This window comes from Gopherus evgoodei, chromosome 1, assembly GCF_007399415.2.
Source record: "Gopherus evgoodei ecotype Sinaloan lineage chromosome 1, rGopEvg1_v1.p, whole genome shotgun sequence".
Classification (NCBI taxonomy): Eukaryota; Metazoa; Chordata; order Testudines; family Testudinidae; genus Gopherus; species Gopherus evgoodei.
The window spans coordinates 255,198,505-255,222,431 of record NC_044322.1 but is presented as its reverse complement, the minus strand read 5'-3'; the positions used below and the strand labels follow the sequence as shown (position 1 = coordinate 255,222,431).

Below are 23,927 nucleotides of genomic sequence, written 5' to 3'. Positions count from 1 at the left end.
GGCCGAGTAACCCCCCTGATGGTTCGACATCCCCAGGCAAATTATACTCGCCGCCGACGGAGCACTATTCCTATAGATTCTAGTTGTAAAGCCGAAGTAACCCTCTACTCGGAGGGGAGAGCGGCAGCTTTATTGTTTTCTTTAGTGGGTATTCCAGGCATGGTAGCACATAATTATCATGCTGTTGCCCACCTTGCCTGCACTGTAGCTAAGTTTCTTAATTTGACTTCCACGGTTGTGGCTTTGCTTGCACAAGAATTAGGTGAAGTACGTCAGGGTATGTTGCAAAATCGCTTAGCTATTGATTATTTGTTATTGCGACATGGGCATTCATGCAAAGATTTTGCTGGTATGTGTTGCTTTAATATTACAGATGCTGGAGCTGATATAGCGATGGAGTTGCGAGAATTGCGTCATTTAGCAGAAGGCATTGGCCAGCAAGACGGGGATTCTTGGCTGTGGTCCTGGCTCACATCCCTTTGTGGTTGGACCGCACATCTTGTTCAGGGCTTGTGCATTGGTCTTATCGGAATCCTAAGTCTGTATGCAGGATGTGGTTTATGCAGCTTGTGCTGTATGTGCAGCCATTTGAGTGGCAGTTGGTGCTGTGGTTTAACGCATGCCGACTCCACCTGGTCCCGTAGCCCCCCGTTAACGGAAACCTCCCCTACCGCTGACCATCACCTGCTCTATGCCACGTTGAACGTATCCTTCAACGAAGGCACTTATGAAAGTATCCCAAATCTGGAAAACCCACCCCCAGAATACCAATCAGAAGTCCAAGACTATGGACGTCCGTAGTAAGGAGGTTGTTTGATGCCTTGTAAGTTAAAGGCATCAAAAAGGACGGAAGTGGCCCGTACGGGGATCGAACCCGCGACCTTGGCGTTATCAGACCTTGGTGCTGATAACCCCAGAATGTCGGGGAAAAGACCACCACCTTGTTAATTGATCAGACAGCCTGAGGCTCCTTTTATTGAGAATTCATCAATACATGCGTGCACACACGGAGAGAAAGCGTGTCCCCTAGCAAGGGTTAAGCCGCTCTCCCGAACTGATTTTTGCCACAGCTTATAAAGAGTAAAACCACAAATTAGCATATGTGCTTACACATAAATCATAACCTTATTTGGTAATCATATGACATACATTTCCGAAAAGCAACTGACATTATCCTTATATGGTAGGTATAACATATGTAAAATTGCAAGCTCTTATCTTTTACTTCCTTAAGGATGTTTTCGTGATTGTCAGGAGACCCTGACATCAGTTACCCTACTTGCTGTCTAACAGTTACCCTACTTGCGGTTTAACTGACCTGCCTCGTAAGGCCCCTTGGGACTCAGTGTCCGGTGTTTAGTTCCCATTTCTGGCCAGCTGTTGCTATGCTGATACTTGAATTATGCTAACGCAGGCTTTTTAATGTGTTACTGTAGGGCAGTGGTAAGCTGGTTCTTAGGGGAATTTTTCCCTTATGCTAGCAGCATGATCATGGTTTGTGTATAACGAAACTGTCTTCTGGGAGGGTAGTTCCGCAGTGATTATGTTGGCAACTTATTTCTTCTGTGTTAGTACTTTAGGCCTATGCTTGATTTATATGATTTATATAAGCGAATTAGATCTGTTATAAAAAGGGAGGGGTAGATTTCCCTGACAATGGGAATGGATTTGGATTCTGAGTTGGCGGATAGCAAGGGTCTGAGACTTACTGAAGTGAATGAAGAAGATGAGGAGCAGGTGAGTGCCCCCAGGTCTGCGCCTCACTCCCAACACCTGACAGGAGTCCCCCAGGCATCCTCAGGATGCAGCTGTGGAGTTCACCAGCAGCCCTCATGCACTGAAAAGGGGGATTGCCAACCTTGGCACACTAGGACAAGGGTGGCTGCCTAGGTCCTTTCTCCTTCGGATGCCCCCACCCCAAGAGATATGGGCTGACCTGACAAAATCATTGGTATTGGTGCATAGGTTGGGCTGTCTGCCCGATAAGAGTGAGCCCCTCTCAGATGAGGGGGTAGCACAGGCACAGGTTTGGGGTGGGACTGATATCCCGCAAAGGAACACAGAGCAATTAGGGAGGGACTTCCCACCCCTCTCATTGCCAGGTGGCATCACTCCTAATATAACATGGGCAGGAGACACAACAGCTGATGTCCCTAGAACTTATGTGGAATCCAATTGCTCACTCAGAAATCATCTGTCTAAAGGGGCTAAAAAAAAAATTGCATTTGGAAAGGGGAATTTGTGGATTGATTTACCTTGCTGTTCAGGGAAGAGCAGACAGAGGAAGGGGGCAAAAAGTACAAAAACAAGGAGGACAAATACCACAGACGTACGGTGCATTAAATGGTTCAGAACTGGTCTGCAGCCTTTCACATTTATGTGAATATATCTCTCATATATATTTATGTGAAAAGCATATTTCCTTGTTTATGTATGCAGACAGATGGGTGGGTAGCGTGGGTAAGGTATGAGAGAGAATTTAGGCAGAGGGCAGCAGAGAAGCCTGATTTACTTTGGGGTAAAATAGTCCAGGAACTTTGGCTGGAATGTGTGACTCTTTATTGCCCCACTCAGCTGGCATTCACAGACAGCAGGTTGCCAGTGCCAAAACCTCAGCTTCAAAATGCAGATATAAAAGCCAACGTGTGCTCTGCATTTAACTACGGGAAATTTTTTTGTTCCCAATGCAAGTACAAACACCTCTGTAGAGGGTGCAGGGGCAGCATAGTACACTCTCCTGATATGGGGGGAAAGGCACGTCCAAGAGGGAAGTAGGAGAGGGGATCTGCAAGGTCCCACTGCTTCAAGAGATGCTACAGGGAAGCTCCTTCTCCAATTAAGATGCAGGTGTTATGGAACTTGTTATTTGACTATCATAAGAAAACAGATGCTGCTTATTTATGGAGTGGATTTACAGCCAATTTTCAAATCCTTTATGAAGGCAGGAGGTGCCAGTAGTGGGCAGAGAACTTGAAGTCCAAGCTCAAAGGCTTTGAGCATATAGTAAAAGCAAAGTTCACCTTGGAGGTGGCAGCAAGGAGAATGGCAGACCCCTTCCAATGTATTCCAATGCCAGATTTGTGTATATCTCCCCTGGGTGTGGTGCCAAAGAAGGAGAACAGGGAATAGAGTCTTATTAGCAGATGACCATATTGACCCCCAGCTGTGTTCAGTGAGATATTCATCATTTGATGCTGCGGGAGCCATCGTTAGTGAACGTGGCACTGGGGTACTGTTGACAAACTGGGACATCACGTCTGCATTCCAGTTGCTTCCACTGCATCTTAGGGACTTTAAACTGCTCGGGTTTCAGTTTGAGGGACGTTACTATTTTGACAAAGCCATGCCCATGAGGTGCTTAATGGTATGTGCAGCTTTTGAATGAGTCAGCTCCATGCTGGAGTGGGCAATCATACATGAGACTGGCCTACCTCACGTGGTACACTCAAACAACAACTTATTTGCAGGAAGGTTCCTGGTCAGGCATTCTGTGTCTGTCTGGTGCCTGCCTCCTCTGGAGGCAAAAATCCTACCACTTTATCAGAATGACAAGGGGAATGAATAAAATATTTTAGAAGTGTGGGAAAGATTCCTGGAAGAGTTTAATGGTGTTTCCATATGGCATTCAGACTGGTGACTGAAAACTGAGAGCAGGTACAGTCTGATGCCTCAGGAGGCATACGTTTTGGGGGTTACTTTAAAGGAGAGTAGTGTGCACGGAGGTAGCCAACTATCTTGATTTCAGGACAGCAGATTCCAGGAACTTGCCCCACAGGCCATCAAGCATCTCCGGGCTCAAGAGCAACCGTGGGACTAGAAGAGGACTGTGTTGCTCTGCAGGCCTACAAGGCTAGCCTTTTCAGAGTTCACGGAATTAGGAGGTGCAACATGTGGTGTCTTTCACCCACTGTGGTTTGGCTCCGTCCACTATTTCTGACCAGCTAGTGGGTCTTTCCTACTGGAGTAGGTTGGTGGGTTTCCCAGACCCATGTGGCTGTTTTATAGTACCGAAACTCTTAGAAGGGTGGGCCAGAAGAGGTGGATGCCAGAGGGATTACAGGTTACCCATTACACTGGAAACCTGTGACAAGATTAGTAGAGGCTCTACCCTAGGTCTTCCACTGTGGGAAGGAAGTCACATTATTTAAGGCAGCATCAGTGGTTATCTTCTTTGTGCTTTTCAAGTGAGTGACCTGGTGCCTATGGCAGCTGCAGACAGGTCCCAGTATGTGTTAAATGTAACAGACGTAAAACTATCTGCAGGAGTGGTGTGCCTGCACTTAAGGTACTTGAAAACATACCAGAAGGGAAAGGGGGCTTATGTGGTGTTGAACGAATGTGCAGATGGGCACTTGTGCCCTGTAAATGCTGTAAGGAATAAAAATTCAGGGCCTGCAGTTAGGACCATTTTTCATACATGGTGATGGCAGCTGCCTGACAAGTTACCAATTCAATGCAGTATTGAGAAAAACCACTTCTGCAATCTTGACGCCCCCAAATTTGGTACTCTTTCAGGATCAGGGAGGAGACGTCAGCAGCTGCAGAAGTTTTAGCTCACAGCAGGTGCAGGGAATAGGACACTGGAAACCCAGATGTTACAGGACTTATGTCTGCACCAAGGAATAGATGGCAGGGAACAGCAAAACGTATCTAACCTAATGTGTTTGTTTGTTTTCAGGAGCGTAAGAAATATCTGTGGATTTGCTTTGGGCCCACAAGAGGGTAGCCAGGATGGCAGATGGATCTCAGCTAGGCATCAGGGCCAAAGCAGTTGGCATGCAGTAGTTCGGCAGAAGAGGAGTATCTGCTCAGACCACTTCTGCACTCACTGACAAGCAAAGTGCACCTGCCTCATGTCCTTGTTATTCCCCTTGGGGAGATGATCTCAGGGGCTGTACACAAGGTAATTTAAGGGACAGGATCCAGACGGATGTTAGCTTAATTAGGTAATCCTTGATGGAGATGAGGCTACTACGGTCAGAAATGCTCGCAAGCCGAGTCTGGTGGGGAGCAGTAGACTCAACCCACGTTGACAAGGCTAGAAAGAAAGTAAATAGAGACATCACTAGGATATTCCTGGAAACAGGGGGTTCAATGTTACAGCATAAGCACATCTGTTACAGTCAGCCAGAAGTTTTCAGGGTTGGTGGCATACATTTGTCACATAGAGCTGCTGACATATGGCTACAGGCTGCGAGGGAATGGATTGGTGTGATGGGATGTACAAATCCCACACTGAACAACAAGGGTTTAAGGGCTCATTCTGAGCTCAGCCAGCCCTACCCCACCACACCTGCAGCAAATGCTCCGTCCTCTGGAGGAATTAAAAGGCAGTGAATTAGCTCAGTTGGGGGGCAGAGCTGGTGATGAGCAGCCCTGCAGCCCACAGCTCCAGTAGAGCGGAGCAAAACCTCAAGTCTCAGACACAGCTGCCCAAAGGGGCTCTACTTGAGGGAAGGGAGGACCCACTGCAGAGAGGGAAGTATCATGTGGCCCTGAACAGTGGCAACTCCCTCTTGTTTCTTTTCGATTTCCCCACCAGGTGAAGTCCTTGGACTGAGATGACCCCGGGCCAGGGCAGAAGGAGAAGGGGAGATGAGAGGAAGAGGCCCAGGGAGAACACCCTTAAGTAACCTTGGTTGCCAGATTACTGGTAGCTCAAAGGGCCCTGGATCAGAGCCCAGTGGAGTGGGATGGCCCGGACTCCCTTCCCCACAACCCCTTTCGGCAGTCTGGGGTTGTGGCCATAACCACTAGGCCACACTTTGCAACCAGACCCTGAGTGGGGACCATTACAATTGGACAAGAATAATGATACAAGGTAGCGCAGTTGAGTGGGGGGGAAGTGACCAAGCTAGTTGCTGGTGCCCCCTGTGGCCAGTTTCCAGTCTGATTAAGAGAATAAAATGAATGGTTCCCCGAGGTAAAAGACCTGGAATTTTGGCGATGGACCTTGAGCTAATGTGATAGGGTGAGACTTTGTCACCCTCACAGGCCGAGATCCCCACTCTGCTGCATCCTCTGTCCCCCTTTAGGGATGGGATGGTGCTAGGACTCAGAGACAGCTGAGTATGGATGGCTAGGCACTGGGTTATATGATAAGGAGCCCTGTAACCCTGGTGCCAGTAACTGTGTTGGGATACATATATATATATGAATTTGAGGTTTTAAGAGATCAAGAGCTGTTTGTGAAAAATAGTTTTGTTATGAGAAAGATGGACTAATACCAGATAAGGAAATAACATTGTGGGCATTGCCATGGCAATGTACATGTTGCAATGTATCTGCTGCAGTTGTAAATAAGAACTGGGGAAAGAGGAACATCTTGGGCCTGGGAGTGTTTCTAAACATCTTGGGTTTTGGCAATTTGCCCAGAACTGTCTCTTTGAAATTGCCCAGACAACTGAGGATGTGGTGGAGTGGATTATAAAATATGTTCAATACACTTGCAATTTGGAGTCGTTCGTGGATCCAGAGCCCTGTTTAGATTAAGATGTGGTAATGCTGGATCCCCGCATCTTGTAATTGCGCTGAACATTGACTAGCCATCGCAACTTCAGTTCTGATCTTCAGACTCTGGTGTAGTATGTTTGGGTTATGAATGGAGTGAGTGATTTATTTTGTAAGCAATAAAGAGTATTTGTGGATTATTACATGTAGCCAGATGTGCCCAACCTCCTTTCCTCTTTTCACTGCAGTCTGCACAGTTTCCTGTTATGTTGTTAAAAAGCCACAAGCTGAGGAAGCACTCTATGATGTTAGATACTTGCTTAAAGCTGCATTGCTCTATATGATCAATTGTATTCATGCTTATGAATACGTAATCAATTAATTTAAGGAACGACTGAGAGAGTGTGAGTGACAGCCAATGGCAAAACACAGAGGCAAATATCACCTTTTATGGATCTATGGTTTTATCTTGGTGAAGGTATAAATCTTGAGATGGGCGGCCAAATAAGGGGTATTAACAAGGAAATGTAACAGCACGCTAAACTCGGGACCGGACCGTAAGCAGTAGAACCCTCCCATGGATCCAAAGGGACTTCAGGGACTATCGTCACCTCGCAGCCGATCTCTTGGCACAGGGCCGTCCTTAGGCATAGGCAGAATAGGAAGCCTCCTAGGGCCTCACTCTGCCTGGGGGCACCACTCTGCAGGCAGCCCAGACAGTGTAGAAGCAGGGCTGCTGGGTCCTAGAGAGACCCGAATGCAGCACAGTCTGAGGAATGGGATTGGCTGCTGCGGTCTCTGGGAAGAGGGGGGTAGGGGTTGGGGAAGGAGCTCACCTGTGAGTGCGACTCTTTCCCCCCGGCTGAGGTGAGCTGAGGCGAGGCAGGCTCTGTGGCTCTGGAACCAGTATCCTTTGTTGTCCCCCATAACATCCATTCTTCTCCCCCACCATCCCACGGAGCACCCCCTCCTTTCTCCCTCCTCCCCAGGAGCACCCCTCTCTCTCTCCTCCCTCCCCTCCGTCAGGGCTGGGTTGGGTGAGGTGCTGGGGGATAGGTGGGGGGAGGGCTGGCTGGCTGCCTGCTGAGGAATGAAAGTGAAAGTAACTCACTTCCTGGGCAGGCAGCCAGGACTGGAATGTCACACAGGGCTTGGCTGAGGTTAGCCAGATGTGTGAAAAATCAGGATAGGGGATTGGGGTACAGTGATCAGACATCCCTATTTTATAGAGACAGTCCCAGTTTTGGAATCTTTTTCTTATATAGGCTCCTTTTACCCCCACCCCCATCCCTGTCCTGATTTTTCACATTTTCTGTCTGGTCATTCTAGGTGGGGGTAATTGGTGCCTATATAAGACAAAGCCCCAAATATCGGGACTGGCCCTATAAAATCAGGACATCTGGATCTGGCCACCCTAGCTGGGGAGCGCCTCTACCCCGGGCTGGCAGCTGCCAGCGATCCATCTCATCCGGGAGGAGCTGCACAGGGCAGGATGAGCTGCTGTGGCTCCATGGGTGCCCCATCCCTGAGATCAGATGCTGTGCTAACTTCACCATGGTCTGTAAGGCTGGTGGTGGTGCCCATTGGCGTGTGATTGGACCTGAGGGTTTGCTGCTGCTGTTGCCACTCTGCACCCCAAGAGGTGGATTTTGGGGTCCTGCAGTATTTGACCTATCTCCTCCTCTACTGCAGCTGTTGGACCAGCAGGCTGGGGGGGTGAGCCGAGCATGAAAGCAGTACTGTGTTGCCATTTAGATTGTCATTTAACAACTTTGTTTGCCAAAAATTCTTGCTAACAATCCTGAATCCAATTTCAATATTTTTTTTTTAAAAAAAATCAATATCTTAGCCAAAAACAGAAAATTAAGTTGTTGACAATTATTAGTGACAGGTTTGGTTTGAGGCAGGGAGTGGGCCAGTTTTCATCAGAGAAACAAAATACGTTGACTGACTTTCCTATAGCCTGTTACTCCTGATAAGAGCCCTCCAACAACTGTAATATGCTCATCTCCTTACTAGTGTATAAAGCAGGTGTCGGCAACCTACGGCACACGTGTCAAAGGTGGCAGGTGAGCTGATTTTTGATGGTATGCAGCAGCAGGCTGAGCGGCTCAGCCCATCACTGCTCTGGGGTTCTGGCTGCTGCCCTATTGCCAGCTGGGATATCAGCCATCGGCCCCACTCAGCACCTGCTGCTGGCCTGGGGACCCCCAAGGAACCCCAGGCTGGCAGTGGACTGAGCAGGCCAGCTGAACCTGCTCAGCCTGGGGTTCCATTCACTCAGCCGGTAGCGGGCTGAGTGGGCTGGTGGCGGGCTGAGCAGGGCCGGTGGGGGGTTGAGTGGCTCAGTCTGCTGCCAGTCTGGGGTGCCAGCAGCACTCAGCCTACTGCTACTCCGGGGTTCCGGCTGCCGGCCCCTTGCCAGTCAGGAGCTCAGCCACCAGACCCACTCTGCCTCCTGCCAGCCTGGGTGAGCAGAATCCCAGGCTGGTAGCGGGCTGGGTGGGGGGTTGGCGGCCGGGATCCTCGCTGGCAGGAGTTGGTGGTCAGAACCCCAGACCAGCAGCGGGCTGAGCAGGGCCTGGGATCCTTGTCTAGGGTTTCAGCCACCAGCCCGCTGCCGGTTTGGGGTTTCATTTACTCAGCTGGCAGTGGCCTGAGCAGGACCGGTGGCCAAGACCTCAGATAATAACAATAGTTTATTTATATAATATAGACTCATAGACTCATAGACTCTAGGACTGGAAGGGACCTCGAGAGGTCATCGAGTCCAGTCCCCTGCCCTCATGGCAGGACCAAATACTGTCTAGACCATCCCTGATAGACATTTATCTAACCTACTCTTAAATATCTCCAGCGATGGAGATTCCACAACTTCCCTAGGCAATCTATTCCAGTGTTTAACTACCCTGACAGTTAGGAACTTTTTCCTAATGTCCAACCTAAATCTCCCTTGCTGCAGTTTAAGCCCATTGTTTCTTGTTCTATCATTAGAGGCCAAGGTGAACAAGTTTTCTCCCTCCTCCTGATGACACCCTTTTAGATACCTGAAAACTGCTATCAGGTCCCCTCTCAGTCTTCTCTTTTCCAAACTAAACAAACCCAATTCCTTCAGCCTTCCTTCATAGGTCATGTTCTCAAGACCTTTAATCATTCTTGTTGCTCTTCTCTGGACCCTCTCCAATTTCTCCACATCTTTCTTGAAATGCGGTGCCCAGAACTGGACACAATACTCCAGTTGAGGCCTAACCAGCGCAGAGTAAAGCGGAAGAATGACTTCTCGTGTCTTGTTTACAACACACCTGTTTATGCATCCCAGAATCACGTTTGCTTTTTTTGCAACAGTATCACACTGTTGACTCATATTAAGCTTGTGGTCCACTATGACCCCTAGATCTCTTTCTGCCATACTTCTTCCTAGACAGTCTCTTCCCATTCTGTATGTGTGAAACTGATTGTTCCTTCCTGAACTGATTGTTCCTTCCTTATAGACATAGAGAGAAACCTTCTACAAACATTAAATGTATTACTGGCATGAGAAACCTTAAATTATAGTGAAATTGGCACACCACTTCTGAAAGGTTGCCGACCCCTGGTATAGATTGACCATATGTTGTACTAAGATTCTCCTGCTTTTTTTTTCCCCCTGTGAGTCAGTATAACTTTTGCCAGCCCAGAAGTTGGGCAGCCAATGTTTTACGTTTTCACAATGTTTTCTCCAACTTTCATAAAGTAAATACATAGTTAATATGAGTTTAAAAGGCCAGGGACACTTCTTTGTGAAAAATCTGTACAGCAGATCATGCCCATAGACAATCCAGAAAAGAAATTTGAGGTTGAATTTTTTAATGTTGTGATGGATAAGGCAGTATATGCTGTTGATGAAAGGTTTAATACCTTGCAAGTACACCATGAACAGTTTGGATTTTTGCATGATATAACTAAATTCAACAAAATAGGAAAACAAGAGCAACTAATAACAAAGTGCAAGAACCTAGAGAGCCTCCTGAAGCACGGTGATAGTTTTGATTTAAATGGACTTGAACTGTACGAAGAATTGAGTACACTGTCATCAATGTTGCCACATGCAAAATCGGTGATGGACATTGTACAGTTTATTCATACCCACAAACTTGTTGACATATATCCTAATGTGTACATTGCCACTCGTATTCTACTGACAATTCCTGTAACAGTAGCATCAGGAGAACTGAGTTTCTCAAAACTAAAGCTCATTAAAAACTATCTCCGATCTACAATGAGTCAGGAACCCTTAACTGGTCTTGCTATTCTTGCAATCGAACAAGACACGACTTTGTCTTTGTCATATGATGACATTATTACTGATTTTGCAGCCAAAAAAGCCAGAAAGATTGGTTTTAATTAAAAACAAATCTTTGTTTCAATACCTCTTCTTATAAATTTCCAATAAAATTTTGATAAATTACAAAATATATATTATTTGCATCATTCTGTCATATCAGAATTTTTTCTATAGTGCTGCTTCTTTAGTGCTAGTCCATCAGCATTACAGTGTGCTTAATTAAGTTAAACTGGTTTTAATAACGTGAATGTGGCAAGTTTCCAATACTGTAAGCTTATGTTTGTGTTGCTAAAAGCAGATCAGGCACAGGGCACCAGTTTAATAATCTCGCCTAGGGTACCATAAATCCTGAGGCTGGCCCTGTCTGGGCAGCTGTCACCTGGCCAGCCTCAGCCACCTGTGAAACTGAAACGAACATCCACGCCTGCAACCTGCCAGCGCGCGCGCGTGTGTGTGTGTGTGAGAGAGAGAGAGAGAGAGGCTATGTCTTCACTACCTGCCGTATCGACAGGTAGCAATCGATTGCTCGGGGATCGATATATCGCGTCTCATCTAGACACGATATATCGATCCACGAATGCACTTATATCGATTTTGGAACTCCACCAACCTGAACGGAGTTGCGGAGTCGACATGGGGAGCCGCGGACATCGATCCCGCGCAGTGAGGACGGTGAGTAATTTGATCTTAGATACTTCGACTTCAGCTACGTTATTCATGTAGCTGAAGTTGCGTATCTGAGATCGATTTTCCCCCATACTGTAGACCAGCCCAGAGAGACACAGTATAAGTGTGTAAGTAAGGGAAGCAATAAATCCACTCTCAGTGCTGCTCCAGTTTGACTTTCGTCTGTAGTTATTTCTTGGCTGGTTCCAAGAACAGGTAACAATACCAACACTTTGTCCAGTATCTGCCTGCTCCCCTGTCTCGTAGGGAGACTCTTGCTGCATTACTAACACTAGATTATACATTTAGGAGCCCTGTAAGCCTTGCACTGGAGCCAATTAAATGCCTGGTATAGGAGAGTCTGGGTGATGGGCAGGTAGTGCCCTTCCTTGTGTTAGAAGTTTAATAAAAGTTGCAGCCTGCCACTTAATTCTGTGCATGTGTTTGTCCTCAGTTTGCCTGTGTCCATTATCAGTAAAGCTCAGCCAGCACTTCTGGCTAACACAGAAAAGATTCTTGGATGTGAGGCCAACAAATCATGGAAGTTTTTATACAGAAAAGAATTAATATTAATATTAATTAAGATTAATATTTACTACACCATCTTCATCCAGATGTAGTCAGAATGATATTTCACAACCCTGATTTAGGCCTTCTAGAACAGGGGTGGGCAAACTTTTTGGTCTGAGGGCCGCATCTGGGTGGGGAAATTGCATGCAGGGCCATGAATGTATGGCTAGGGCAGAGGGTTGGAGTGCGGGAGGGAGTGCAGGATTGGGAGGGGGTGTGGTGTGCAGGAAGGGGCTCAGGGCAAGGAGTTGAGGCACAGGAGGGAGTGTAGGAGGGGTGTGGGGTGTACAAGGGGGCTCAGGGCAGGGGGTTGGGGTGCAGGAGGGGGTTCAGAGTGTGGGAGGGGGCTCAGTGCAGGGGATTGGGGTGCAGGCTCTAGCCTAATGCCGCTTACCTTGAGCAGCTCCAGAGTGGCAGCAGTACACAGCAGGGCTAAGACAGGCTTCCTGCCTGTCCTGGCCCTACACCACGCCACGTCCCTGCAGGGCAGAGGGCTCTGCATGCTGCCCTCCTCTGTGGGTACCTCCACTCGAAACTCCCATTGGCTGCGGTTCCCCATTCCTGAACAGTGGGAGCTGTGAAGGATGTGCCTGGAGGTGAGGGCAGCACACAGACCCTTCTGCCTCCTACCGCTGCAGGATTGTGGTGTCAGCTGCTTCTACCAGCGGCACGGGTCCCACAGCACCACGGGGTTGGCAATCTCGTGGGCCAGATCCAAAGCCCTGACAGGCCAAATCCAGTCTATGGGCCCTAGTTTGCCCACCCCTGTTCTAGCAAATCTTCAGTAGCAGCTTCCTTCAGGAGTAGCCTATGTTTATCTTCAACACCCAAAAAACAGCCAAGGGTCAATCAGTGATTATGCCACAAAAATAACTGAAAAGCCAAACTTTGAAATTGGTAAGGAAGTTGTAGCATTCTTTCATAGTAACAATCATAACTGTAACACAATATCAGCAATTTAAATAAATTATTGAAGGATTTTTTTTTGTCCTAGCTATGCTCCTGCAGACATAGCCCCAGAGTTTTTGAACATTTGAGTATTTGGCTGGTCCCCTCGGAGTAGAGAGAGAGAAGAATGGTTTGAAAGGGCATCTAGACCCTGCCTCACCTCTGGTTGCTGTGCCTTCAGTGTAGCACAAAATGAATAAATTAAAGAAATGGTTGAGGCATTTCACCTGGGATATACCTGTACAGGCTAACAAACCCAGAGGTCTGCTACTAGAAGTTGTGAGTGAAGAAACAGAATTAAAATTAAAAGAATCAACACTGGCCAAAATGCAAACCAGTTAGCTGAGGATCAGTAAAGGCTTCCATAATGCCGACAAAATTTGGTAACAGTTGGGCTCCTGGTGTGCTGAGACTACAGCCTATCAGGCTGACTAATATTATCTCAGTGTTTCCTTGTACTCCCGCATCTGTCTATATCTACCTGTTGTCTCTTGTTTTATATTTAAATTGTAAACTCCTTGGGGCAGGGCCTATCTTTTTCTTCTGTGTTTGTACAGCACCTTGCACAATGGAATCCTGGTCCATGACTGAGGCTCCTAGGGACTATGATAATATAAGTAATAAATGTAATCCCATCTAAGGCTCTTAACTCTACATCGAAATAGAAAAACAGTCTTATGTCAAAATTGCTCAAGATGCCAGCTCAAAATGCAGAAAAAAGTATGACCAGGAGGTCTTTGCCATTTATGTAGTCAATTAGAATAAAATGAAAAAGTTGAGGGAACTTCAGAAGCAGTCATCCTGAATTTAGGACCTATGAGTGTTCAGCAGACAATCTGAACCTTCCTAAGCTAGAACAAAACAGTCACAAAGCATATAATAGAAGTTTAAAAAAAAATCAGCAATAACTATCAACCTCATGGATGGTTAATTGTAAATGGAGGCTTGATGGGCCAGGAACTCTGAAAGAGATGGTCCGTACACTGGCATCTAACTACCATAAACATGTTGAAATTTGGAGTTAACATGTATTTTACACAGGGACTTTTCAGAGTGGCACAGAACTTGTAAAAGTAATTGAAAAAAGGGGTCAAAGAGACTTGACAAGTCAGGTTGATGTGATTACTATTTCAGCTCAAATGGAAACAATGAAGAATTGTAACTACACAAGAATAAAACTGATAAGAGAAGCTATGGAACCTTTACCTTAATTAGCTAACACAAGTGATATCAGATCTGGGGAGAATGAAACATGACTGATGGAATGGAATCCTGCATTTCTTTCTTCTTTCTTGCATTTAAAATTGGAAATCTAAATTTTTGTCCCAAATCTATGTTTGCAAATACGTTGTGTATAAGTTTGTTCCATCAAGATGGTGGAAACTTGTGGCAACAAAGTCAGAACAGAATAGTTGAATTTAGAATTCTGTCAATATTTAGAAGAATTTTCGAGCCAGCTCAAAATCAATGGACTAAGATGTTTATCATGTTCCTATCAGGTGTTGCCTGATTTTTAGAGGTTAACATTAGATAGGCTCACCAGTTGATCTGACTAAAAGATAATAAGGTTCTTATCCCAGAATCAGGCTACACAGAATAAAATATAGCGAGTTCAATATCTTGTAAGGACCCTTGGGGTGCATGGCAAGAACTCTTAAAATGAGGACAAAACATAGCTTTAGTTTTTAGAGACTTTTATTAAAGTAAGTGAAAAAGCCACAGAACCAAAAGGGAATAGTACAGTTTGGGGGGTACTGGTGATATCATCCCTTACAAAAGCTACTTAGATTAGCATACTCATACACTTCCTTGCAGACCTGGTGGTACAAAATAAATGACCAGCCTCATCCCTGGCATGCCAAATGAGTAGAGCCCTGCACGGATACAAAATTTGTATCCACATCCAATCCATGAGCAGCAAAAAGAGTCTGCAGATATCTGCGGATTTGCAGAGCTCTACAAATGAGTCAGATGGTCCAAATTCCTCAATCCTTGAGATTGATGGTAATAATAGAGCTGAAGGGTCAAATGCTGAACAGCTAAGTTAACAATAGACAGCTAAGAGACTCAAAAGCTAAAGAAGAAGAAAAAGCTCCCTACACATGGTGGTTTTCCCTCTTATAGGGCCTGAGCACTATCCTGAGTATTGATACTAATGCTCAACCTTCCATACCCAAATCTAGCTTCCTCGCCCACATAATACTGGGCACTTATTCTATAGGCAATCACATCTATGCATAATAATGCCAATTAGCTTGCTCTCAAACCTGCCACTTCTTGCCCTTAGTGGTTTAAGCTTGTTACTCTCATTATCCTGCAATGTTCCTTGTGGTCACTACTAAGTTCCTGTTCTTAGGTAAACATGTTTAGTTCCCCAAAATCTAAATGGATGACCGTTAGGCCATTTATCTATGCCAAAGGTCACAAGCCTACTTAACCATACTTATGCTAACTTGCTTAAGCTAATCATACAGGATACAGGCCTGTAGGTTCCTTGTGTTACAGCCTAACATCATAAAGTAATCACAAACAAAATACAAACAAAATAAACCAGACAAGCAAACCAATAAATAAAGGCAGAATATAATAAAGCAAACCAGCAGACTAGCCCTATAGGCTATATGGATTAGTGAAAACTTGTAAACCAATAGGTACTCAAAAAACAAATAAATGGGGAGAAATATATTGGTGTCTGGGTGTAAATACAAAAGAATGATACATCTAACTAGCTTAGTTGACTGATAGACCCAATGACACTGGCTTGAAGCATACCAGTGAGAGAAAGTAAGGAACTCATGGTGCTGCAACTTTTCTGTTCATAGAAGATTTTGGTTTCCTGTCAATCTTGCTCTTTTTATTAGTACAACATTCACCACCACGGCCAGCACAACCCATTAGGTGACCTAGGCGGTTGCCTAGGGCACTAACATTTGGGGGGCGACGACCGCATCTTCGGCCACCCCGGTCGTCAGCAGTATTTTGGAGGCAGGACCTTCTGCCACCTCTGTCAGGGAGGGGTGGGACCTTCTGTCACCTAGGGCGGCAAAAAAGCTGGCAGCACTCCTGTTCAGCACTACACGAGATGGTATAATCTTGTACAGTGGTGAATGTTGTACTAGTAAAAAGCAATTAGTAAGTACAGCTCAGATAGGCAAACTCTTGGTAGCTATGAAGTCATAGATATCATTCTGCTCAAGATGGTATAATCTTATGTGGAATAACAACAGGAGTACTTGTGGCACCTTAGAGACTAACAAATTTATTTGATGAAGTGGGCTGTAGTCCACGAAAGCTTATGCAAGTACTCCTGTTCTTTTTACGGATAGAGACTAACACAGCTGCTACTCTGCAACTTGTGTGGAATGATATCTATGACTTCATAGCTACCAAGAGTTTGCCTACCTGAGCTGTTCTTACTAATTGCTTTTTTTGAGTTTGGCAGTATGTGACGTCGAGGGGTTCTCAAACTGGGGGTCGTGAGCCCTCAGGGGGTCATGAGATTATTATGTGGGGGTCATGAGCTGTCCGCCTCCACTTCCAAACCCCACTTCGCCTCCAGCATTTATAATAATTTTAAATATTAAAAAAGTGTTTTTCATTTATAAAGGGGGTTGCACTCGGAGGCTTTCTGTATGAAAGGGGTCATCAGTACAAAAGTTTGAGAACCACTGATATGGTGGTACCTTCTTACTGAATCATTTGTTTATACAAAGGAGAAACAGTGAACAGAATTCATAACTGTTTGCTAATGCATGCATGGCTGGATTGTTAGGGTTGTATACTCCTCCAGTTACCAGTGATATCCTGGGGCCCTCTCCTTCAGAAAACCCGAGAAGGAACAATGCCTGGTGGCTTATTTAAACAGAGTATATCTCTCTTTTAAAATAAAGTCCTAGCTGACTGAATCACAGGATTATTCACAATAGGTTTGCAAAGGCTGAATTCTCTTGTGTTTGGCTCTAAAGCAAAGATGGTTTATCTTCAAAAGAAAATACATCTCTGTCAATCTAGTCTCATGTAGCTCAGTGACATCCTGACTCTTTAAGTACCAGACTGGACTCTGGGGTCTTTGAAGTAAGGCTACTTACTTTAAACACAAGTCCAAGCCATTTGGTTTACGAGTTTTTAGGTGTAGATTCTCCTTCTACCACAAAGACTCTTCCATATTAAACCATTAGCCATTATGGATCTTGTTGTCTTGGAGCCTGATCCCAATCTCCCATTGAAGTTGTGCTGAAGAAAAGACTGCAGGATCAAAACCTCCGTATTTAAAAGTGAACTACAAAGGTTTATTGAGCGTTTAAAAACTTATTTCAGTAATAAATAACTGACCTTAAAGTAGACAGACCTGAGTCTGCATGAGCAGTGGCACACTGAAATTTGGCACTGTTGGTAGCTATGCCAACGATAACACAAATCCTGAATGCAAGCCCAGTGTATACTCCAACTATTAATCATGTGGTCATCTAACATTTGGTGCTATCACTGGAGAATGACGCTTACACACAGGGTTCAAAAAAAAAGAAGACTTTTACTCTCAGTCTGGCAGACATAAAGGAAAATACAGGAGTCAGCTAGAATGTAGGGTAGGTCAGTGAAAAGAGTTACATTTAAAAGCACTAAATAGCAGTAGGACATTATACTACTAAGAGTTCTAATATAATTATTAATTATCGCAATAACCCTTCATGTTCCAGAGGAGATCCAACTTCCATGGACCCTCTCACTCCTCCAAGAAATAAAAAAACACCCCTTGGTCATGAGAGTTCTTCCCAAATCTGCATTCTTTAGATATTTAGGGCTTATCTATGATACACAGATGTTTTTCCATTGTAGTCGCTGCTGGGACATTGGTAAGCCAAGTGACATTTCTGGCCAAGGCCTAGATATCAGCTGAGATAAACTCACAGCTGGAAGCCAGGCCAATTCACTGGTGTATAGAAGATCTAATTTATTGAATAAGAATGTATTTGGTGTTTAAACTTCATGAAAACTAATTGGATGCTGCATGTATTGTTCTCATTCAACTATACTTATACTGTAAGAGCAAATATTTGCATTGTGTAAATCCCTGTACTAAATAACACATCAAGCAAGAAAAAACTCTATGTAATTCAGCTGATAGTCTCTTGCAAGAAGATGTTAAATCCCGGTCAATTAAGCTATTGTGCAAGATGAAGGATCAAAGACTTTGTTAAGTGCATTCCTCCCCTCTCCCCCACCTCCCCCTCTCTCCAGGAGGAAGAGACCCCTGTGGGAACTGTTGCTGTCAGCTTGGTTTCTGTGAGAAGAAACTATAAATAAAGACACACAGAAAAATTCTTCATCTCTGAACTGTTTGGATTCTAACTGGGCAGAATAACTGAGTGAGAAGACAGAGATCACTAGAGTTACTCTGGGTAACCCTAAAAGACTTTTTGGAAACTGGCAAATTACTACATCTGCTACCTTTTGAAATTATGGACTGTGACTCATCTGTACATATATTTTTAACCATTTTAACCAATATTAATCAATAACTCTCATTCCTTTTTCTTAGCTAATAAACCTTTAGTTAGTTTACTATAGAATTGGCTATCAGCAATGTCTTTGGTGTGAGATCTGAGATACAAATTGACTTGGGCGCATGACTGGTCTCTTGGGCCTGGAAGCAACCGGAATATTTTGTGATTATTTATGTGACCATTTATCACATTGTCCAGCTTGCCCAGGTGGCAAGATAGACTGGAGTGTCTAAGGGGACTGTCTTTCACACTATATTAAGACTGTTACAGTGATCCAGGAGTTCACATTTCTTATTGTCTTGGTGAAATCTAATTATAGAACATACCTCCAGTTTGGGATGTCTGCCCTGCTTTTGACAGTTTGCCCTAAGGTAAGCACTCAAGGTGTTGAGCAACTCCGGACAGCATGACAACTACCCTCATGACTTGTTGGGCATCCTTAAATTTCTTTGCTGTGGAGTGATAATTCTACTAAGCCATGTCTACACTGCTGTAGCACGGTAGCACAGACGCTTCTACAACAATAGAAGGGGTTTTTCAGTCACTGTAGTAATCCAGTGCCCCAAGCAGTCGTAGCGAGGTCAATGGAAGCATTCTTCTGTCAACCAAGTTGCGTCTACATCTGTGGTTAGGTCAGCATAGACACTGCATTCAGGGGGGTGGATTTCCCAACCCTCACTCCACCACCCTTGAAGTTTTTTCCTTCCCAGTGTTGACAACAAGATGGCAAGACAATTTGTGAATGGCTCCTTTCAAGCAAAACCACCTCATAAAACTCTCTCCTTCCTCTCAAACTCCCTTCACAATCTATTGAGTATTTAATCCCCTATGCATAAATTCTCTCTTCTCCTAAATCAATTCTTCCCATCCACCCTGAAATTGAACTCTCCACCCAAAATATATCAACTTCCCTATTCCTCAGTCCAAAATCAGTTACTCCTTCTGGTACCTCCTAGGGCTCAGCTCCCCTTTATGACAGCTTTGGCCTGCCTCCTTCTGTTAGCTGGGCATATCCATGCAGGCTCTCTCAGCTTCTGCTCTTAACTCCCACCTCTAAGGCAGGGTGAAGGAAGTGAGGAGATGGCAGTTCACAGAAAGATCACTCCATCTGCTCTGTGTGCTTCCATCTGCCAGGCAAAGGCACAGAAAATGAATCTGGCAAATAGCCAGAAAGTTGAGCTGGTGAAGGCTCTAAATTTTTGGCCACAAGCTGGAAACTAGACAAACCTGCATTAAATTGTGGGAATGCTAAAGGTTTTTTGTTTTTTGGTTTTGTTTTTTTGGCACCAGTGTAGCTCCACCAGCAGTAGCAATAATGGAAGCTGTGGGTTTAGGCAACACACAGTTAAAACACTTGTATCTTTCTACACTACAGCTTCTACCTTTGTTGCTACCCATGAAGCTGGACTAGGGCTGAAAAGAACATTTGCAAAAGTTCCTAATGTAGATAAGGTCTCAGTAAGTTCAGCTGGAATGTATGCTCATCTGAGGGTAGAATTTGGACTGATAGGGAGGGAGTTCCAAGTGTTGGGGCCCAGGGCCAATGTGGAAGAAGGTACAGAGAGAAGAATGGAAGGAGAACAGGAGTACTTGTGGCATCTTAGAGACTAACACATTTATTTGAGCATAAGCTTTCATGGGCTACAGCCCACTTCATCGGATGCATAGACTGGAACAAACAGCAAGAAGATATTTATACATACAGAGAACATGAAAAGGTGGAAGTAGCCATACCAACTGTAATAGGCCAATCAACTGAGATGAATGTGTTAGTCTCTAAGGTGCCACAAGTACTCCTGTTCTTTTTGTGGATACAGACTAACATGACTGCTACTCTGAAACAGAGAAGAATGGGAGACTTTAGCTTTTGGGGGATTTCTCAGGCCCTGAAGACTACTTTTAAAATATTAGTACTTTCAGTGGTGCAACACAACTATAGACAGATAAAAAAAATCAAGTGGATTTAAATAGAAGAGGAATACAGTTGGGTCCTATCCAGGTGAGACACTTAGGCTTAGGCCCCACCATGATCCAAATTTACCCAAAATAGGGGATTATATTGTTTTTCTGATTTATATTTCCCTTGCCTAAAGCCTGCTTTTCCCCCTATAACTGGTTTCTCTGTGACATTTGAAAAAAACCAAATATGTATTTTCTCAAATGCCACAGGAAAAAAAGCACATTTTTTTCTAACAAGAAAATCTGAGCCTCATTCTCTCCACTACAGGCAGATCTTTCACAAATGAGGCTTGCAACAGAATGAACTTAATTAAAACTGATTCCAGTTCCCCAGTTACTGTGGGCTGGTCTAGACATAGTTTTGGCACTGATTCAACTAAATTAATATAGCAACCAGTGTAATTAAATTAATGAAATCCCCTGATGTGGATGTAGTTATCTTGTTTTCTGATTTATTTGTTTATATTAGTTTATACTGCATTAATACATTTAGTTAAATTGGTGCAAAAACAGTCTATAGACCACAGTCTTAACCCTCAGTGGAGTCAGACTTCAAGGCCAGGGAGAACATTGTTGCCAAATCTCATGAGTTTCACAATATTCACTCTTTTTCTTGAAGCATCAACTCTTCCAGCTGAGAATCTTAGCTTTCTTTCTTTCCTTTTTTTTTTTTTTTTAAAAAGCAAGTTTCTAATCCTCACGATTGTGGAGAAAAGTCTGAAAAGGTGACTTGCATGAACCTTAGAAACTAAGGCAACAAAAGGAACCCAAAACTATTTATTAATTATTATGGAATCCCTGTTGCATGGAGGTTTTAGGGACAGGTTAGACAGACACCTGGCAGGTATGGTCCAGGTTTATGAGCCTACATTTACACAGGGGACTAGATTTGATGATCGCTCAAAGGTCTCTTTCAGAGCCATATTTCTATGACTACAGACCAGTTAGTTTAACTTCTGTGCCAGGGAAGATAATGGAGCAGGTAATCAAAGAAATCATCTGCAAACACTTGGAAGGTGGTAAGGTGATAGGGAATAGCCAGCATGGATTTGTAAAGAACAAATCGTGTCAAACTAATCTGATAGCGTTCTTTGATAGGATAACAAACCTTGTGGATAAGGGAGAAGTGGTGGATGTGATATACCTAGACTTTAGTAAGGCATTTGATACAGTCTCGCATGATATTCTTATAGATAAACTAGGAAAGTACAATTTAGATGGGGCTACTATAAGGTGGGTGCATAACTGGCTGGATAACCGTACTCAGAGAGTAGTTGTTAATGGCTCCCAATCCTGCTGGAAAGGTATAACAAGTGGGGTTCCGCAGGGGTCTGTTTTGGGACCAGTTCTGTTCAATATCTTCATCAACGATTTAGATGTTGGCATAGAAAGTACACTTATTAAGTTTGCGGACGATACCAAACTGGGAGGGATTGCAATTGCTTTGGAGGACAGGGTCAAAATTCAAAATGATCTGGACAAATTGGAGAAATGGTCTGAGGTAAACAGGATGAAGTTCAATAAAGATAAATGCAAAGTGCTCCACCTAGGAAGGAACAATCAGTTTCACACATACAGAATGGGAAGAGACTGTCTAGGAAGGAGTATGGCAGAAAGAGATCTAGGGGTCATAGTAGACCACAAGCTTAATATGAGTCAACAGTGTGATACTGTTGCAAAAAAAGCAAACATGAATCTGGGATGCATTAACAGGTGTGTTGTAAACAAGACACGAGAAATCATTCTTCCGCTTTACTCTGTGCTGGTCAGACCTCAACTGGAGTATTGTGTCCAGTTCTGGGCACCGCATTTCAAGAAGGATGTGGAGAAATTGGAGAGGGTCCAGAGAAGAGCAACAAGAATGATTAAAGGTCTTGAGAACATGACCTATGAAGGAAGGCTGAAGGAACTGGGTTTGTTTAGTTTGGAAAAGAGAAGACTGAGAGGGGACATGATAGCAGTTTTCAGGTATCTAAAAGGGTGTCATCAGGAGGAGGGAGAAAACTTGTTCACCTTAGCCTCCAATGATAGAACAGGAAGCAATGGGCTTAAACTGCAGCAAGGGAGATTTAGGTTGGACATTAGGAAAAAGTTCCTGTCAGGGTAGTTAAACACTGGAATAGATTGCCCAGGGAAGTTGTGGAATCTCCATCTCTGGAGATATTTAAGAGTAGGTTAGATAAATGTCTATTAGGGATGGTCTAGACAGTATTTGGTCCTGCCATGAGGGCAGGGGACTGGACTCGATGACCTCTCGAGGTCCCTTCCAGTCCTAGAGTCTATGAGTCACTCTATGAGACTCTATTTCTACAAATCTCATTATTACTAAACCAGTTTCATGATTTTGGGGGGCTTGACTTATTGTTTTTGACCCCTGGGGGTTGACAATACTGGACTGAGCACCAGCTGCGGGTCTGAATCTGGTTTTCCACGAGGCTCTGGGAAAACCTCTGCTCTCAGGAGTCCTCCTGCCATTCAGGGAAGGAGCAGCTCCCTGACAAAGACTACATTTCCCATCATCCCTCATCAACCGTAAGGGGATCGCTATAAACTCGTCGCCTGCTTGAAAAACGTAGCGCCGCGATTTCACGGCGAGGCAGTGACCACACGGAAAGCCCCGCGCGTTGGGGGCCTCAGTAGCCCGACAGCCGTTGGACGCGTGAGGAGCGGGAGTGAAAAGCGGCCCGGTTCGGCACTCTACATCCTACGGAAATGGCGGATGAACCCTAAAGAGCAGCTGGGTTGCAGGGCCGGGAGCGAGCGGCCTGGGCCATGAATGCTCCAGGCGGGGGCTGGGACGGGGCCTGCGGGGGCGTCCGGCTCCTCCTGGACCTGTGAGTGGCTCGGACCGCGCCCCCTCCCCCCGCCTGTTGTACCTCCTACCCTCTCACTACCCCTGGATCCGTGTGTCATATCCCCCTTATTGTCCCCCCCCTCCCGCGTTATACTCTCTCCCCTTATTGCCCCCCACGTGTTATAACCACCCCCAGCTCTTACTACCCCTCCCCCCTGCCTGTTGTACCTCCCACCCCCTCACTGCCCTGGGACCCGTTTGTTGTACCCCCCTGCACGTTATACCCTCCTCCCCTTATTGCCCCCTGTGTGTTATATCTTCCTCCCCTTAATCCCCTGTGCACTTCATATCCCCTGCCCCTTATTGCCCCCATGCTATAACCCCCCAGCCTCTTCATGTCCCCTGCACTTTAGACTCCCCAGACCCCTAATGCTCTCCTGCTTGTTATAACTACCTCCAGCTCTTACTGCCGCAGAACTCCTGCATGTTATACCTTTCCTAGCCCCTTATTGCACTCTCCCATGTTATATTCCTCAGCCTTTATTGTCTCCCAGTGACTTAGCATTGTCCACACCCAGGCTTAAGTCAATTTAACTGTGTTGCTTGGGGGGTGGATTTTCATACCCCAGAGTGATAGTTATATCAACCTAGTTTCCCCATGTAAACCAACCTTTAGTTACATACCATACTACAAGCATAACTGGATGAGGTG

The 23,927-nt window shown here is 45.0% G+C and overlaps 1 protein-coding gene across 2 annotated transcripts in view; it reads left to right on the top strand.

Annotated features, from left to right (window-relative positions):
- The first annotated feature begins 22,975 nt into the window (after positions 1 to 22,975).
- AMN1 (antagonist of mitotic exit network 1 homolog) overlaps positions 22,976 to 23,927 on the top strand; it is an 86,104-nt gene continuing 85,152 nt past the window's right edge. For both annotated transcript variants that reach the window (XM_030543506.1, XM_030543499.1), the window contains exon 1: positions 22,976 to 23,255. In XM_030543506.1, coding sequence (XP_030399366.1) covers positions 23,194 to 23,255 — 62 coding nt within the window. In that variant the 5' untranslated portion in view covers positions 22,976 to 23,193. The remainder of the gene's footprint in view (positions 23,256 to 23,927) is intronic.